General features: G+C 38.8%; 1 protein-coding gene across 1 annotated transcript in view; it reads right to left on the bottom strand.

Annotated features, from left to right (window-relative positions):
* The window catches only part of LOC106871666 (SET domain-containing protein 4), an 18,823-nt gene extending 1,261 nt beyond the window's left edge, over positions 1–17,562 (bottom strand). Inside the window, exons 1-8 of the mRNA XM_014918250.3 lie at positions 17,143–17,562; positions 12,815–12,978; positions 10,127–10,253; positions 7,289–7,712; positions 5,036–5,210; positions 3,356–3,440; positions 2,038–2,121; positions 378–507 (exon numbers count right to left, since the gene is read on the bottom strand). Of these exons, the coding sequence (XP_014773736.3) occupies positions 378–507; positions 2,038–2,121; positions 3,356–3,440; positions 5,036–5,210; positions 7,289–7,712; positions 10,127–10,253; positions 12,815–12,962 (1,173 nt within the window). The 5' untranslated portion in view covers positions 12,963–12,978; positions 17,143–17,562. The remainder of the gene's footprint in view (positions 1–377; positions 508–2,037; positions 2,122–3,355; positions 3,441–5,035; positions 5,211–7,288; positions 7,713–10,126; positions 10,254–12,814; positions 12,979–17,142) is intronic.
* Between the last annotated feature and the right edge of the window lie 866 nt (positions 17,563–18,428).

Below are 18,428 nucleotides of genomic sequence, written 5' to 3' on the forward strand. Positions count from 1 at the left end.
CTGCTAATGGTCAGAGATGCACATATTGTCAGCCACTCAAGGACATGCTCAAGTGGTTAAGGTCAAGCAATTGACAATATTTGCTATAACGATATTTCTGCTTCAGTAACTCAGTGCTGAATATGTTTGAAATGTAATGGAAAACAGGTCAGTTTCAAGACATTGATGTCCAGGTCCCAAAAGCAAAATTTGAAGGGAATAGTAGTCATTTCCTTTGATTTCTAGATAGAAGCAAATAGGAAATAACACTTACTGACCAAAGACAAAAGAAAATATAAATTTTGTTGTCCAGTGTAATTAAAATAACAATAAAAGTAGAACCAAGAATAAACTAAACTGTGGATTCACTAATGCAATTCAAAATGTGATCCACTGACCTGTGTCCTTGGTTCCAACAGTTGCAGTTCTGATGAATGTTTGTCCATAATAAACTTGACGAGATTTATGGTAAACTCCAAAACCTCAGGTGGCCATTCTTTCTTAGACAAACAGGACTCCCAACAATTCCTGAAAATGTGAGAATAAATAGTTTAGAAAATATCACTTCATGTCACAAGGAGTGCATAAAAGGGTTAGCATCTGGTTGCAAAAAAAAGGTTTGTCCAATCCATACCAGCATGGAAAAATGGATGTGGAAAATGAAGAAATGACTACAGTAATAAGTGAATATGATCTTAGTTCAGTCAACTTGTGTAGGGGGAAAAAAGCACGCAAATCCTTCAAATAAGTAAATAATAATAATAATAATTCAAGAAATTATATTCCTTTTCATATATTGTCTATTCTTTTATATTTTATTTGTTTCAGTCATTTGACTGCGGCCATGCTGGAACACCACCTTCAGTTGAACAAATCGACTCCAGGACTTATTCTTCATAAGCCGAGTACTTATTTTATCAGTCTCTTTTGCCGAACTGCTACGTTACAGGGACGTAAACACACCAACATTGGTTGTCAAGCGATGGTGGAGGGACAAACAAACACACACACACACACACACACATATATATACAACAGGCTTCTTTCAGTTTCCGTCTACCAAATCCACTCACAAGGCTTTGGTCGGCCCAAGGATGTAGTAAAAGACACATGCTCAAGGTGCCATGCAGTGGGACTGAACCCGGAACCATGTGGTTGCAAAACAAGCTTCTTACCACACAGCCATGCCTGCGCCTAATATTAATAAATATATATATATATTTATTAATATTTAGCAGAAGTAACAGAGTGACTCAAGGTCTGAGATATTCATGCATTAACGCTTATCAAACTAGAAGCTATAGCTGCTTGTTGACAAATTTTTCCGCCTTGTAAGGGTAATTTACCCAGTATTTCTGCTATTCTAAAGGCAATTCTGTGTCTGAAAATATATCTTCTTGTTTGTATCGTACAATACACATTTCGATGCTTCTAATAAAAACAAATGTTAGTTTGTTTATATCTATACACACACACACACATATATACACAGGGTGGGCCAAAAGTCACACACCAATAAGCTTAATATGCTCTTGAATTGTAAAAGACGTTCATCAATTTTTCTAAAATTGGATAAAAAAAATAAAATAAGGATGAATACACACATAGCGCAGGAGTGGCTGTGTGGTAAGCAGCTTGCTTACCAACCACATGGTTTGAACTCTGAACGTAGCAGCAGACAAAATACTGCTAAGTATTTCGCCCACCATGCTAACAATTCTGCCAGCTCACCACCTTAATAATAATAATAATAATAATAATTTCTACTATAGGCACAAGGCCTGAAATTTTGTGGGAGGGGACTAGTTGATTACATCGACCCCAGTGCGTAACTGGTACTTAATTTATCAATCCCCGAAAGGGTGAAAGGCAAAGTCAATCCCAGGTGCTCTAGCATGGATTCAGTAATAGATAAGAGAAAAGAAATTTCGGTTTGTTTTCACTTGAAAACTTAAGAGAGGTGGAAGTAAAACTGAGTCAAATATTTCAGTCTTGTAACTCAGAATTAGAAAATCACATTAAAATTAGTACAACTTTTATGCATTTATACAGACTTACAGTTCTTGCCAAGACATATTAAGAATGTGTAAGACAGACTGTAGGTTCCAGGAAATTCCCGTATCTCCAAGATAGTGTAATTGCCTGGAAGAAGAAAAACAAAAAAGGGCAATAATTTAGGAAATTACTTAACAAGTCCTTTTAAGTTAGACAGGGGTGGGGAACAGAGGAAAGGTCCATGACCTTTGCAAATCATTCTTTCTTAGACTGGTGAGGTTAACAAAATTGATGATGAGCCTGAATGTGAGCAAGGGAGCCTTCATGTGGTCGTTATACATACTAGAAAAAGCAGCCAAATCCCTTTCAAACCACAGCTATCCAACTTTAAAAAAAGAAAGATACAAAATGACAGGATGGTCATGGGTAGAACGCCTTTGATAATAAAGTACCAAAAGTCTCGATAGTGTCTAATCAGAGCTCACAACTGTCTTATGAGGAAGAAAAGACACACTAAACTATTTAGTCTAGTTCCCAATATATAAAAACATAAAATGGTTACAGATGGAATATCTTTGACTATAGGGTTCTTTCAATCAGGGCTCATCTTTTACTGTGTTCAAAATAAAAAAGGACACATTGGATGATGTACTCTTAACCCTTTAGCATTTAAACCAGCCATATCCAGCCAAAATATTTTACCTGTTTTATGTTTAAAATGGTGTGGGGCTTACCACAAGGGCCTCTTTTAGCCCACAGCTGCTGCGCTAAATGAAAGTAAAGCCCTGGCTGGACATGGTTGGGGAAGATCTCCACAGGCTTGACAGCACCTTGGAGAATGCAGAGGGGCTGGCACAGGGCCACCAGGAATGGAGAGCACTGGTGGACATGGTCGGTTCTACACCTGATAATGTCTCTGAGACCACTAATCTGGGAAGCCCCCAGCTTCATCAACCAAACATGTTCAAACTGGCCAAATCCAACCTCTCACTATTACTCTACAATGTCGTTCTAAAAGTAAACAAAAACCTCATTGAAATCTCTCAGCTACAAGATAATGCATGATTAATTCAAAACATAATGAAATTAGCAGGACATTTGACAGAGTAGTTTGACTGCTAAAGGGCAAGATACACTTCAGGATGGTTCCAGTTGAAACGCCGCTGATCATAGGCAAGCTTGATCATATTTGAACAATGGCTAAACAGCCAACAACATCTGCAAGGAGCAAACTAATGTTATCTGTTCAGAATGATTACCATAAAGTAAACTCTGCTAAGATGTCCAAGGAGCAGAAGCTGGTGCTAGGACAACCAACAGAGACTAAGGAGGGAGGAGAGAGTGATCAACCCCTTATACAGAAATAATTAGGACAACTTACTTTTTCAGGTTATATTTCTCAAGTATTTCTTCCTTTTGCCGGAGGCAAGCAATACTGAGGCAGGTTGAAAAGTCTCTGATGGTGTCTAGAAAGAAGGAATTGTTAAATGTTAGTGCAAAACAGTTGAAAATACAAGGTGCCTTCCAGAAGTTTTGAGACTGTTTTAGGAGAAGCAGTTATAATTACCCTAGATTGTTGTAACTTTAGTACATCATTACTATACATCTAATAATTCCAATCTGGCAACCTTTGTTATTCCTGATTGAAGGAGACAGCTGTAACAGCACTTTGAACACACCCTACTAAACATTGCTTTTACAGCTGACTACCTTGCAAAATGTGGTTGAGACATGAAGACAATTTAGATGCACTCTGTGCAATAAAGTTTGGAGTTAAACTGGGAAAAAAAAACACCACAGAAACTTATGGAATGCTCCAGAGAGATTATGGATGGACTTTTTCACGGGCACAAGAATTTCAAGGATGTCAGAGAGAAGGTGAGGGTCAACGAGAGACGTGGGAGGGAGAGGGACATCAGAACATGAAAGCTGGTTGACAAAAATTTACAATTTTCTGGAGAAAGACCATTGTGTGTCTATAAAGGCAATAAGCAAACAGTTTGGATTTGGCATGGCAACTGTACACAGAATTATTCATGAAGATCTGAACATGAGCAAAATTAGTGCAAAGTTTGTTCCCAGGGTGCTCAGTAACGAGTATCCTGGTAACCAACTACTTAACAGACATGGGCATCAAAACTGTCCCTTAGTCTCTCTGCAGTCCAGACCTTGCTCCCTGTGACTTTTGGTTGTTCCCCAAGCTGAAGGAGAACCCCAGGGGCAGTTGTTTTGAAGATGAAGGAGGCTGTGACAAGGGTCCCGGTCACCGTTTTGGAAGACTTTGTGGTTTGGCAAATCATCATCATCACCATCATCATTTAACATCCGTTTTCCATGCTGGCATGGGTTGGATGGCTTGACCAGAACTGACAAGACCAGGAGCTGCACCAGGTTCAATAGTCTGTTTCTACAGTTGGATGCCCTTCCTAATGCTAACCACTTTACAGAGTGTACTGGGTGCTTTTTACATGGTACCAGCACCAGTGCTTTTTATGTGGCACCAGCGCCCACACCAATATATGAGTATAATTTAGTAAATGGAAACTGAACAGAAGCTTGCATGTGTGTGTGTGTGATTCTGTGTTTATGTATACCTTGTTAACCAGTGTTGTGTTTATTAAGTGACCTTTTATGTCTTGTAACTTTGTGGTTTGGCAAATCATCATCATTATTTAACGTCCATTTCCAATGCTAGCATGAGTTAGATGGTTTGACAGGAACTGGCAAGGCCAGGGGTCACACCAGGTTCCATAGTCTCTGCTTTGGCTTGCTTTCTACAGCTGGATGCCCTTCCTAATGCCAGCCACTCCACAGAGTATACTGGGTACATTTTACATGGTACCAGTGCCTTTTATGGGGCACCAGCACCCACACCAATGCTTTTTACATGACACCTTGGTTTTAGGATATCAAATAAAGAAATAAATAAAACAAGTACCAGACAGGAATAAGTACTGGGGTTAATAGCTATGATAGGCTAAGACCCCGAAAAGTGCTGCCTCTGTATGATGACAGTCCGGTGACTGAAACTACTGAAAGAATTAAAGAATATAATACTAACCGAAAGAAAATTCATAAAAATTATGGGGATTATCAGGAATGATGAAACCATATTCCACAAGCAGCTCTGAATTATTGTGTGGGCCATACTTGATGAAAACTTGGTCATATTTTCTGTAGCTGTCCAAGGTAAGAATCTCAAAACAATTTGTGACTTTGTTGAACTGAGTAATAACCTGAGAAAAAATGACAGGTGAAAAAATTCAGTTTGGTGAATCTGCATTTGCAAGACAAAAAACGAAAAAACAAAAATTCAGTCCTTAACTAGTCAGCAGGCATGGCTGTTTTTCCAATAAATCTCTGTTAAATTATGCTTATTTTTAATTTTTTTCTGAATTTTTCAAATTGTAAAGATAATTTATGGACACCCTGTGTTCTGGGCAGATGTCTTCTAGCAGTGCCTCAGTGGGACTATTTCCTCGAGAGTGATGTAGAAGAAATCTGTTTTATATGTATGTTTGTGTATATAAATATATATATATATATATATAAACAATTGCAGCGTGGAAGGTGTTTATAAGCCATTTAAAATAACACACAAAATCCGTTAGATTCACTTCAACATTTAAATTTAATTTGTCAAAATATTTTCGTCGCTTTGAGACCGCGACCTGTTCACTGACAAAATTCTGTGATGCAGCACAGAATTTTGTCAGTGAACAGGTCGCGGTCTCAAAGCGACGAAAATATTTTGACAAATTAAATTTAAATGTTGAAGTGAATCTAACGGATTTTGTGTGTTATTTTAAATGGCTTATAAACATCTTCCACGCTGCAATTGTTTTCGTTCCAGCACACGATCTCAGATCAGGTCACTTGCTATGCAAGTGCATCTCCTCTCTCTCTCTCTCTCTCTCTATATATATATATATATACACACACACACACATTAAATATATAGGGATAAATTATCCAGGCAGATACTGTAAGAATAAGAGCTCTCAGGTATATTCAAGGTTCTGGCCAATCACGTCGAGTAGTAAGAAGCATCAAGGATTGCTTATAGTAAGCAATCCCACTTTAATTCTTCTGCTGGGTAAATTTGGGTTTGCTTCACTAGAGTATAAGTCCCAAAAATTACAAAGAATACAGAGACTGGTACATCTTCAAATTTCTCCTTTTAATTTAACAGTCAATAATATACAGCATAATTAGTTAGCTAAAATGACCAACACGTGTTTCTGCTGCATAGAATATTGTGGGTTGCATACACAAGTGCACAGACACTATGCAGCAGAAACATGTGTCAGTCATTTTAACTAATTATGCTGTATAATTAACTGTTAAATTAAAAGAAAAAATTTGAAGATGTAGTAGTCTCCATATTCTTTGTAATTGTTTTGGATATATATATATATATATAATACAAATGATATATGAGCATATGGATGTATACATACATATATGTACATACCTACATCTACATGTATATATAGATGCATATCCGGGTACAGGACGTCAGAAAAATGAATGGGAACATAAAGCACAAAAATGGACTTTGTTTACAGACAACAGAATGAACACGTAGGAAAGCAGACGAGCCACTTATGGAATTATTCCTTCATCAGCTGCCTCTATTCTAAACTAGGCGTTTCGAAGATGAGGCAGAACGCACTCTTAGAATAGCTCTTCCTGAGTAGTGGATTAACCCACTAAACAGAGGATTCCAAGGTAGCAAACACAAACCAAGACAGGAAAAATTAGACAGTGACAACAACATTATATATAAATAAATAGGATGGTAGAGTATTGTCAAGGGTGCATGAATAGGGAGCTGTTAGTTCAAATGAATGCAAAGAGAGAGAGAGAATGCAGTGAGTGGTGGGACCTGGGTATATAGAGGAGCAAGAGACAACAGGATAGCAAAAATAGGCGGTGAGCTGGCAGAAACATTAACACGCAGGGCGAAATGATTAGTGTTATTTCATCTGTCTTTATGTTCTGAGTTCAAATTCCGCCGAGGTCCGCTTTGCCTTTCATCCTTTCGGGGTCAATAAATTAAGTATCAGTTACGCACTGGGGTCGATGTAATCGACTTAATTCCTATGTCTGTCCTTGTTTGTCCCCTCTTTGTTTAGCTCCTTGTGGGCAATAATAAAAAAAAATAAGAGAGAACAGGATAGCAAAAATATATTAAAACAGTTTTCATGATGTGAATAATCTAAAAGATTATAAGATGTTGCAATAAACTGACCAGCAGCTGCCAAGCTAAAAGTTCTAATAGGCGAAATACATTACAATATTTTCAACTGACCTTTGCATCAGGTGAATGGTTCAACAGGTCTAGATATGGAATCAAAGCACAATTCTTTCCAGATTCTTCAATGTAAGGAGAAGTCGGAACCTCAAAGTAAACACATCGAGTGTTGACAACATTCCATGCCCAGCGGAAATTTTTCTTGCAAGTCAAAACACTGGTAAGGTAAGGATAACCAAGTACACAGCAGCACTGAGAGATTGCTTCATAAGCATCATAAAAAGTCTTCAAACTCTTCTGTGCCAGGCGTGATGTATATGGTGGTAAGGCATCTACTGCCTCAGTTTCCCAGTTAGTGATTGTGTCAAATTCCAATGGTAACATTGAAATATAACTGCTCCAAACTGAATCACTGCTTTTTGCTCTCTCAGCCAATAGGAATACAGAGAGGGCAGCCTGAGCAGTGATTGGTGGGTTGCATCTGAAATCATAAGACAAGGTTCCATTTATCAAAAGAGAGATAGAAAGAAAAGGACAGACATAATTATTATAAATCTATTTCATTTAATTCTCTTCTTGTTCTCAAAGCTTTCAACAATTTAAACAAGTATCTTTTAGTATCTTTTACTTGTTTCAAGTGTGGAGGGAATATGGAAATTACATCAACCCCAGTGCTTAACTGATACTTATTTTATCAGCCCTGAAAGTCAACTTTGGTGGAGTTTGAACTCAGAACATAAAGATGGACAAAATGCCACTAAGCATTTTGCCCAGCATGCTAATGATTCTATCAGCTCACTGCCTTTAGTCTTTAAAATTTTCCCATTCCTTGGCGTTAGGAAGGGCATCCAGCTGTAGAAACTCTGCCAAATTTAGATTGGAGCCTGGTGTTGCCATCCGGTTTCACCAGTCCTCAGTCAAATCGTCCAACCCATGCTAGCATGGAAAGCGGACGTTAAACAATGATGATGATGTCCCAACAAAGATCCACTTCTTTCAGCTCACCTTTAACTGTTCTACACCAAATGTTCTCTGGGTACCCAGGTTTTCATTTTCCAGGTAGTGTCTATCTTAAGGCTACCTTTGGTATCCCATAATGATCTATTCTGAGTGTCTGGCTTAATCATCAGAGCTTCTGGTGCTTCATTTCATGCACCACATTATCACAACCAGTTTTCTGGTCCAGCTCTTCATTTAAAAACTTCAATGACAATGAGTGCAATTGATCAAATAATCAAATATCCAGGTAGAAAAAAAAAAGCAACAGCAGTTGAATATGAATTCAGGTTTCCATATTCTCAACATGTGATATAATCTCTTATTGTTAACATCCACACAGCTCGGCCACTAATAACTCTAAACAGATCAGATTCAACCCATTATTTTTCTCTATGTCCAAAGGTTCAGACATAGCTGTATGTTTAAGAAGTTCACTTTACAGCTGATGATTCCAAGTGTCTCCTACAGTTACCAAGGGTTTTTCAAAGCTTTGTGAGTGAAATTCAGTAGACAAAAACGTACAGAAAATGGTCATATAAATATATGTATATACGTGCGTGTCAGTATGTATATGTGTTCACGTCTACAAATGTTAAACTGCCTCATAAGAGTTGCGTCCCTTTTTTCAAACATAACTTTATGATTCTTCATCAATTTTGCACTTCAATGCTGGTATGGGTTGGATGTGTCATCACGGCCCAAGCCATTTATTTCCAACTGTAAGCTACTGCTCCTAAAGACTGCTATTCGTACGTGTCATTTGACTTGGTTCCTAGAGCTGGTTGTCTTCCCTATTACCAACCACTTTATAGAATGTACTGGATGCATTTCTTTTGTGGCACCAAAAAATGTAAGGAGTGAAGACCAAGGAAAGGAACAGAAGGAGGAATGAACAAAGGCCAGGAGGAATGGAAATATGTAAGTGTGAAGAGTACTAAATAACCTTGAAGTGCACATTTGCTTAAGGTTGATAAATAGTGCCGTTGTAGTGTACACTCTACCTGGCCATTTACACTTGAGCGTGCAGACTAACCCTTATCCTAACCCTAAACCCTATTCCTAATCCACATCATGTTATTTCACAACATACACTATGGATGCTGCAGCAGACTACACACTAAAGCAGCACCAAATAAAATAAATACCAGATTGAAATACGTAATTCGACAATGAAATGCCAATCTCTAATTGTGGAGGGAACATGTGGAAGGGAGAGAGTGTGTGAGAGAGAGAGAGAGAGAGGTCAAGAATGAGAGTGAGTGTGAGAGTGCAAGAGAGAGAAAGGGTAAGAGACAGCGAAATAGAGATGATGGTGATGTGCAAGCCTCTTACCCAGGAAGACATATGATGAAGTGGTGAGAAAGGGTCTTCAGACGTTGGGCCCCACAGAGGAGATGACAAGGGACCAAGACTCCTGATGATTTGCTGTGTTTGAGAAGACATGTCAAGCTAAGTAAAATCTTGGCTGTCCATGCATCCAGGTAAGTCCTCTACATCCCTCTCTCAGCCAAGAGATCCAAGTCTTGAGGCTCGTGGGCGCTGGTGCCACATAAACTACTTGTGCCACATAAAAGCATCCGTGTTGGAGTCACATATATACACCTGTGCTGGTATTATGGAAATGTGCCCATGCCAGTGCCACATAAAAAGGCACCCAGCACAGTTTGTAAAGTGGTTGGCATTAGGAAGGGCATCCAGCCATAGAAACCATGCCAAAATAGAAAAAAATGGAGCCTGGATAGCTCACCAGCTGGCCAACTCCTGCCAAACCATCCAACCCATGCCAGCATGGAGAACAGACATTAACAGATGATGATGATAACTGATTAAAACACCACAAATTTGGCCCTCAGAATGGCTGCAGTCCAAGGAATAAAACCAGTAAAAGAGTAATACCTTTTGATTAAGGATGAAACATCACTGTTAAGGACAACAGTCGTAGTGATGATCAATCCTGCCGGTACAGATATCAGAACATCCCCTGGTTGTAAAGGCTTTACTGTCATTAAACCACGACCAGTGTCTGGAAAAGAAAAAACAAAAACTCATAATTGTTATCATTTTAATCTTTTATCTTTTACCTGTTTCAGTCATTAGTCTGCTGCCATGCTGGGGCACTGCCTTGAAGAATTTTTAGTCAAATGAATCGACCCCCCCCCCCACTACTTATATTTCTATGAAGCCTGGTATTTATTCTATTGGTCTCTTTTGCTGAACTGCTGAGTTATGGGGACATAAACACACCAACATCAGTTGTCAAGTGGTGGTGGTGGTGAGGAAAACACACTCACACACACACACACATATATGGAAGCTGGTGCAGCCTCTGACCTTGTATGTTCCTGTCAGGCCATCCAAACTATGGAAAGCAGATGTTAAATGTTGATGATGATGTCAATGAAACAATGGGCTTCTTTCAGTTTCCTTCTACTAAATCCACTCACAAGGCTTTGGTCAGCCTGAGGTTATAATGGAAGACACTTGCCTACGTGCCATGCAATGGGACTGAACTCAGAACCATGTGGTTGGGAAGCATACTTCTTACCACACAACCACAACTTTTCCATATTTGCACAAACCAGATGAAGACTGGGCTTGGTGAAGTTCAGGGAATGTGGAGCATTGTTATGTGGGAAAAGGTTATCATGAAAGATGAAAGGAAGGGTCTATAGGAGATGCATGAGAGCTGCAGTGCTGTATGGGAGTGAGACATGGTGTCTGACGGAGAGAGAGAGATGGCAATTTTGAGAAGGACTGAGAGAGCAAATGGTGAGAGAAATATGTGGAGTGAAACTGTTTGATAAGAGGAGGACTGAGGACTTGATGGGGATGCTGGGGTTGGAGGAATTGGTGGAATGGCTGGCAAGGGCGAATGGAGTGCAGTGGTATGGGTATGCATTTAGGAGGAGTGAGGAGCATGCTCTGAGGAGGGTGCTTGAGTTTGACGTAAATGGACGGAGAAAGTGAAGTAGACTGAGGAAAACCTGGCGGGGGACAGGTGGAGGAGGGGATTGGAAGGGTTGGCTTGAGAAGGGAGGGCGCCCGAAACAGGGCAAGATGGCGAGATAGTGTGAAGGTAGTTGCTATGGCATTGAGGTAGATCTGGCCACCAAGATTTAAAACACTGGATGATGATGATGAGATGGAGCATGTTGAAGCAGGTTTTCTATGGCCAGATGACCTTCCTGTTTCCAACCCTGACCAGTTTCCAAAAAAAAGTAATATTTCCCCATGGCCAGACATGTTCTCATAGCACATTGGAAATAAATGACACTGCTTGCATCACAACAGTGACAATCATTTTCAACAATGATGCAATATCAAGACAAGCAGACAAACACACACATATACAAATATATAGCTTGCTTCCCAACCACATGGTTCTGGGTTCAGTCCCACTGCATGGCACCTTGGGCAAGTATCTTCTACTATAGCCTCAGGCCAATCAAAGCCTTGTGAGTGGATTTGGTAGACAGAAACTGAAAGAAGCCTGTTGTAAATATATATATATATATATATATATATATATATTCATATATATGTATGTATGTATATATATATATATAGAAAAGCTGAACATAAGAAGCATCAGTTGTGGTGTGCAAGAGAGACGATTGCGCTGGTTTGGACATGTGGTGAGAATAAATGAGGATAGCTGCGTGAAAAAGTGCCACTCCCTAACAGTTGAGGGAACCCGTGGAAGAGGTAGGCCCAGGAAGACCTGGGCTGAGGTGGTGAGGCAAGACCTTCGAACATTGGGCCTCACCGAGGCGATGACTACTGACCGAGACCTTTGGAAATGTGCTGTGCGTGAGAAGACCCGGCAAGCCAAGTGAGATCGTTGCCAGGGCCCCTGGACTGGCTCTTGTGCGGGTGGCACATAAGGTGTACCATCCTGAGCGTGACCGTTGCCAGTACCGCCTGACTGGCCTTGTAGGGTTTTCGAGCGAGATCATTGCCAGTGCCCCTGGACTGGCTCTTGTGCGGGTGGCACATAAAAGACACCATTTCGAGCGTGGCCGTTTTCGTGCGGGTGACACGTAAAAGCACCCACTACACTCTCTGAGTGGTTGGCATTAGGAAGGGCATCCAGCTGTAGAAACTCTGCCAAATTAGATTGGAGTCTGGTGTAGCCATCCGGTTGCACCAGTCCTCAGTCAAATCGTCCAACCCATGCTAGCATGGAAAGCGGACGTTAAACGATGATGATGATGATGATGATGATATATATATATGTATATGTATGTGTCTGTACATATACACACATGCCTATATATATACACACACATATACAGACACACACATATATACACACATACACACACACATGTATGCATACATCTATGTGTGTGTCTTTGTGTCTGTGTCTGTCCTCCCACCACTGCTTGACAACTGGTGTTGGTGTGTTTACGTCCCTGTAAAAGACACTGATAGAATAAGTACCAGGCTTAAAAGAAGAGTATTGGTGTCAATTCATTCACCTAAAACTCTCCAAGGCGATGCTCCAGCATGGCCACAATCTAACGACTGAAACAAATGAAAGAAAAGATTTGAACCAAATAACATTACTTTTTTTTTACTTACTGGGAAAAACCCGAGGAGATAAGGACGGTGGCTTGAAATGGTCAGTTGCTCTCATCCATTTGAGTAGATGGACATATTTAGAGTCAAACAGGCTGGGGTCAGCTTTGACCTTCCTCTTTCTTTGCCTCCATGTACGTCCTTTGGCCATGACATTGTAACAACAACTGAAACAGAAAACGAGAGCAAGAATGAGAGAGGGGAAGAGAGAGAGAGAAAGAGGGAGGGAGAGAGAGAATGAGACTGAGAGAGGGAGGGAGAGAGAATGAGTGACTGTTACAAATCAGCAAATTTAGTTTTATTCAGTTTTCAATTTAACTCAACTTACATAGGCAGGCAACTTATGATGACACTCTCTGCAATGGGGGTGACAGCTAATCATTATAACTGGTTGGAGTCCTTTATTCTCAGTCAAAAAGAGGTAGCCATGGTGCTCGAACAACATTCTGCACCTTATAAGATGACATTTAGAGTCTCGTAACATGAGTTCCTAATCTCCTGATATTTGATGCATACAATAACAAAACAGATGACAACTGGAATCAAGTTATTGTATTAACCCTTTAGCATTCGGATTAATCTGCCAAATCTTATGCATATTTATTCACGTTGTTTTGAATTAATCATGCATTATCTCGAAGCTTTGAGATTTTGATGGTGTGATTGTTTAATTTTAGAATGAAATTATAGGGTGCATAGCAGAGGCCAGCTAGGCAGACTATGGCTTAGCTGGCCAAAACTTCAAAGTCACTGTCAACAACATTCTTGTTTAAGAATAATTTGTACTCTACAAAACTATAGAGTAACCCATCAGATTAATGTAAAGTTGTTTTTATTACATGCCGGGCAAAATGTTTAGCAGTATTTCATCTGTCTTTACATTCTGAGTTCAGATTCTGCCAGGGTTGACTTTACCTTTCATCCTTTTGGGTTCAATAAAACGAGTATCAATTGAGCACTGAAGTCAATGTAATTGACTAGTATCCTCCCACAAAATGTGCCTATTGTAGAAAGGATTATAACTGAACATAAAAACAAATATTAATATATGTTTAAAGTTATATATAGCTATGGTGCATCCACACTTCCAGTTTGCATCACCAGTCTGGATATCCCATTTCATTCAGAATATCGATCTCTGCAAAGACATGCAGCCAAGTGAAGACCCTTTATCAGTCGTTCTTACATTACAGACACCTTGTTTCTCTGGGCACCTCTCACCTATTTCCATGTAAGGTAATAATTTCCTCTAGTCTAGACATGCTTTCATGCAAGGTGGAAAACAAAGAGCACTGTGAGTATGAGAGTGATATTTGTTTCAATGAGCATGCAATGTCAAGAGGAGACAGAAACAAATGTATACACAAGCATATACAACACACTTCTGTTCAGTTTCCATCTATCAAATTCATTCTCAAAGCTTTGGCAGCTTGAGGGCACAGTAAAAAAAGATTGGCCCAAGGTATCGCAGAATAGAACTGAACCCAAAGCCATGTAGTTGCAAAATAAACTTGTTAACTACACAGCCATGCTTACCCACACACATTTGACAAAAGATTTTCTTAAATTGAAAATTATTAATTATAATAAAAAATCTTAAAAACAAGAGCAGAATCGCACAAACTTTATGGAAGGATGTTTTTAATAATATGTTAAGTGCCATTTCTGGCCTCTCACACCAACATACAATATCATTCTAAGAATATACAATCATATCATTGAAATTTCAAAGCTACAAGATAATACAGGATTAATTCAAAATAGTGTGAATAAGTATTAAATTTGACAGAATAATATAAATGCTAAAAGGTTAATTTGATTCATGAATGCTATTAATTAATTTCAGGAGTTTTGTAAGGTTTTTCTGATTTCTATTCTAAAATATGAAGCTGTCATGCAGTAATTTTTTCCAGTTTCCTTTTAAATAGCATTGAAAAAGTTCATCAAATGTAATCAAAGTTTAATGGTTGGGGGGGGGGGGTAACAAGAAGTTTTTTTTAAATGCATATTCATAGGTACAGGTGTAGCTGTGTGGTAAGAAGCTTGCTCTCCAATCACATGGTTTCGGGTTCAGTCCTATTGTGTAGTCCTTGGGCAAGTGTCTTTTACTATATAGCTTTGGGCCAACCAAAGCTTTTAAGGAATGACGATGCACCCAAGGGTGGTCTATTGAGGAATTTAAGCAAAAACTTCGGACTGTCTGTATTTTAAACTCTGATTTTTTAAAAATTCGAAATAGAGTGGCGCTTTTAGGAATTATGGGTGAGTTAAGGATTAAAATTTTTTTTTTTTTTCATAATGGTATGAATCCCCATGTGTAGAACATAAAATTTATTGTGCAACTCAATCAGATACGTGTCTAACAAACTCTATAGTCTATATATTCGTAATTTCAAAGAAGTGTTGAAAAGATGTCATGTGGGATAACGAAGAAGCACCGATTTGTCAAAGTGGGTAGCAGTCGTAAAAGGTTGAGGAATCGTTGGAATTGAGTTTAAGTTTGATTGTTTATCCAACACGGGTGTGTTCTACACAGCACACCTACCATCTCTTTCTGAAAGTGACGAAAAAGAGCCACAAACTAAGTTCTGGAAGCGGTATAACTGACAAAATAAAGACATGAAGGTTATACCCAGCATGGCTGCAGGCCAATGACAAAAACCAATAATTATTGATTCCAAATTTTAGCACAAGGCCAGCAATTCTGAAGTAGGTCGATTACATTCACATTGACACCACCCCCACACCTCACCCAGTGCTCAGCTGCTACTTATTTTATCGACCCCGAGGTTTCGGTGGTATTTGAACTCAGAACATAAAGACGAACGAAATGGGGCAAAGCATTTTACCAGACGTACTAACGATTCTGCGAGATTGCAGCCTTACAAAAATAAGGGTCCAGATGGACTATATGTAATCTGAACCTTTCCCCCCTTATTTATTTATTTTTTTTACGGAATCCCACGTTTTAGGCTATGGAGATTCCGATTCTGAAATTTTTTTTTCAAAAATCTCAATTTCAAAATTTCGATCCTCCCCCACCGGTTTTTATATAGATCCACAGGGTAAACCTAACCCTAACTCAAACCCTAACCCTAACCCTGACCCTAACCTAACCCTAACACTAGTTTTGTGAGATTTGGCTGTTATTTCTAGCATGTAAATAGCCTGCTTGGTGGTGGTGGTGGTGGTGGGGGGGAATTGAAATTTTTCAAACAATTTTTTTTCAGAATCGGAATCTCCATAGCCTAAAACGTGGGATTCCGTAAAAAAATTGGCACTATCATGCTATTAGCTGTCAGAAGTGAAAGTGCTCACTGCTAGTGAAGTATCTGTCTGTCTGCCTGTCTGTCGATTCTTTGGCTACTGACAGCTAATACCATGACTGGCCAGAGCGAGCTATATGTCTGTCTGTCTGTCTGTCTGTCTCTCTATCTATCTATCTATCTATTACTCGAAAGTTCGCGCGTCCGCGCTAGCTAGTCGTGAGTAGAAAACACAAATTTAATATAAAAACATATTTCCTGAAATTGCAAATTATTTAAAATATAAAAATATAATTTTCAACAGAGAGAATTTATCAAAATAGAAAACAAATGAAGTTTGAAGTTTAAAAATAATAGGATCGACCACTCACGACTAGCTAGCGCGGACGCGCGAACTTTCGAGTAATAGATAGATAGATAGATAGAGAGACAGACAGACAGACAGACATATAGCTCGCTCCGGCCAGTCATGGTATTAGCTGTCAGTAGCCAAAGAATCGACAGGCCAGCAACAAGGCATGCAGGCAGGCAGACAGATACTTCACAAGCAGTGAGCACTTTCATTTCTGACAGCTAATAGCATGATAGTGCCAAAAAATTAATAAATATGGGGGGGGAGGTTCAGATTACATATAGTCCGTCTCTACCAAAATAAGTATTAAAATTTCCCAAAAACTGCAATACATTAATATTTGACATTTTTCTGGTGTGAATATACCTGTTGATGTTTACAGTATATACCTTATCGTTTCCTGTTTGATATATTCATGAAATTAAATAGCTATTTCAAAAAACATAACATTTTGATATTTTGTCTTCGCGAATTTTGTCTACAGAATTATAACACAGCCTACAAGTAAGGAACAGCTGATTTGTTTGGTTACCATCAAAAAACACTATTCGCTGATATTTCCATTTCCCTCGTGAAAAATTAATTTATCTGACTTTTGAACTGTTAGCAAAGACTAGCACTAATTTCTTAAGCGCTACTTTTACAGTATCTTTCCTTAATCAAAACAATTTGTAATAATATAAAGTAGAAACAAAAACACGTGTTTCACTCACCCGAAGCAGTTAACGTAACTGTTGGTTTGGCTATAAAGCGGTGTCGAATAAAAAATATCACTATCAACTATTTATCCGAGTTCATTCTCCTCTATAGTAGAGCAGTAAAGTTGGTAGAATAAACAGTGAAACGGATTGAATGTGTTGCAGTATTTAGGGATCCGTTTTCTGAGAGGTTAATTTCCAATAGTGCCTAAGGTGGCGAACTGACAGAATTGTTACTGCGCCGGGGAAACTGCTTAGCGGAATTTCGTTCATATTTATGCTCTCAATTCAAATTCCACCGAAGTCGACTTTGCTTTTCTTCCTTCTTCCTTTCGGGGTCAATAAAATAAATACCAGTTGAATACTGGAGTGATGCAATCGACTTACTCCGTCCTCCGAAATTTCTGGCCTTGTCCCAAAATTTGAAACCAATTTGCAATAGGGATCTAGTTCAAAACGGGGGCACCAGTTTTCATTTATGTTTTATGTAGTGTTTTTGGTACCGAAAGACTTTCAAACTTCGTATACTTATCAATTTTGTGTTATAGAACATAAAAAAATTTTTGTATTCGAAGTTATTTCATGTAAAAAAATTGTCTTATTTCGATAATTTCAACCAATCACTGACAAGTATTCAGCTGTTTATAGTTACTCCTTTGGCAGTTTAAGCGGTGTAAAGAGTATTTAATCTCCATTACTTCTGACATTTTGCAGAGAGGCAACACACGTGTGTTCGTTTTCCTTCGTTTTATTTTTAATATAATTTCGTTAACATCTGCCTGAACTGTATGTGTACAACATTTGTCCTAACCCTAACCTCAAAAACCAGGCCTTGTGCCTATAATAGAAAGGTTTACTAGCTACTGCCAATATGCTTCAGCCATTTTTTGACAAGGAAATAATAATTTTATCACCGCCAGAATCGTTTGTTTACGTAGTCAGCACTTAATATATTCGGCTGAATGGACGTCAGTCATTGGTTGAAATTACAGAAATACGACAACTTTAACATGAAATAAGTTGCAATATAATAATTTTTCTTAAGAAGACTAAGAGAAAAAGATGTTTTATATGACACATTCTACCAGTGTCCCAAGTTTCAAAGTGTTTCGTTAAGAAAATACTGGCGCCCCCGTTTTGAACTAGATCCTGCAATAGAACCCGAAAAGAATCTTTTCTGTTCCTGCCACTGTTTTCGAAATTTTAAAATTAACTGAACATTTCCAAATTTGTTATATAGATGCAACTTTTCCCACTGAATCTGATTTTGTGATTCACTTGTTGCAGAAAAATTTTAGAAA

This window comes from Octopus bimaculoides, chromosome 25 (genome assembly GCF_046866305.1).
Source record: "Octopus bimaculoides isolate indiv1 chromosome 25, ASM4686630v1, whole genome shotgun sequence".
Taxonomy (NCBI): Eukaryota; Metazoa; Mollusca; class Cephalopoda; order Octopoda; family Octopodidae; genus Octopus; species Octopus bimaculoides.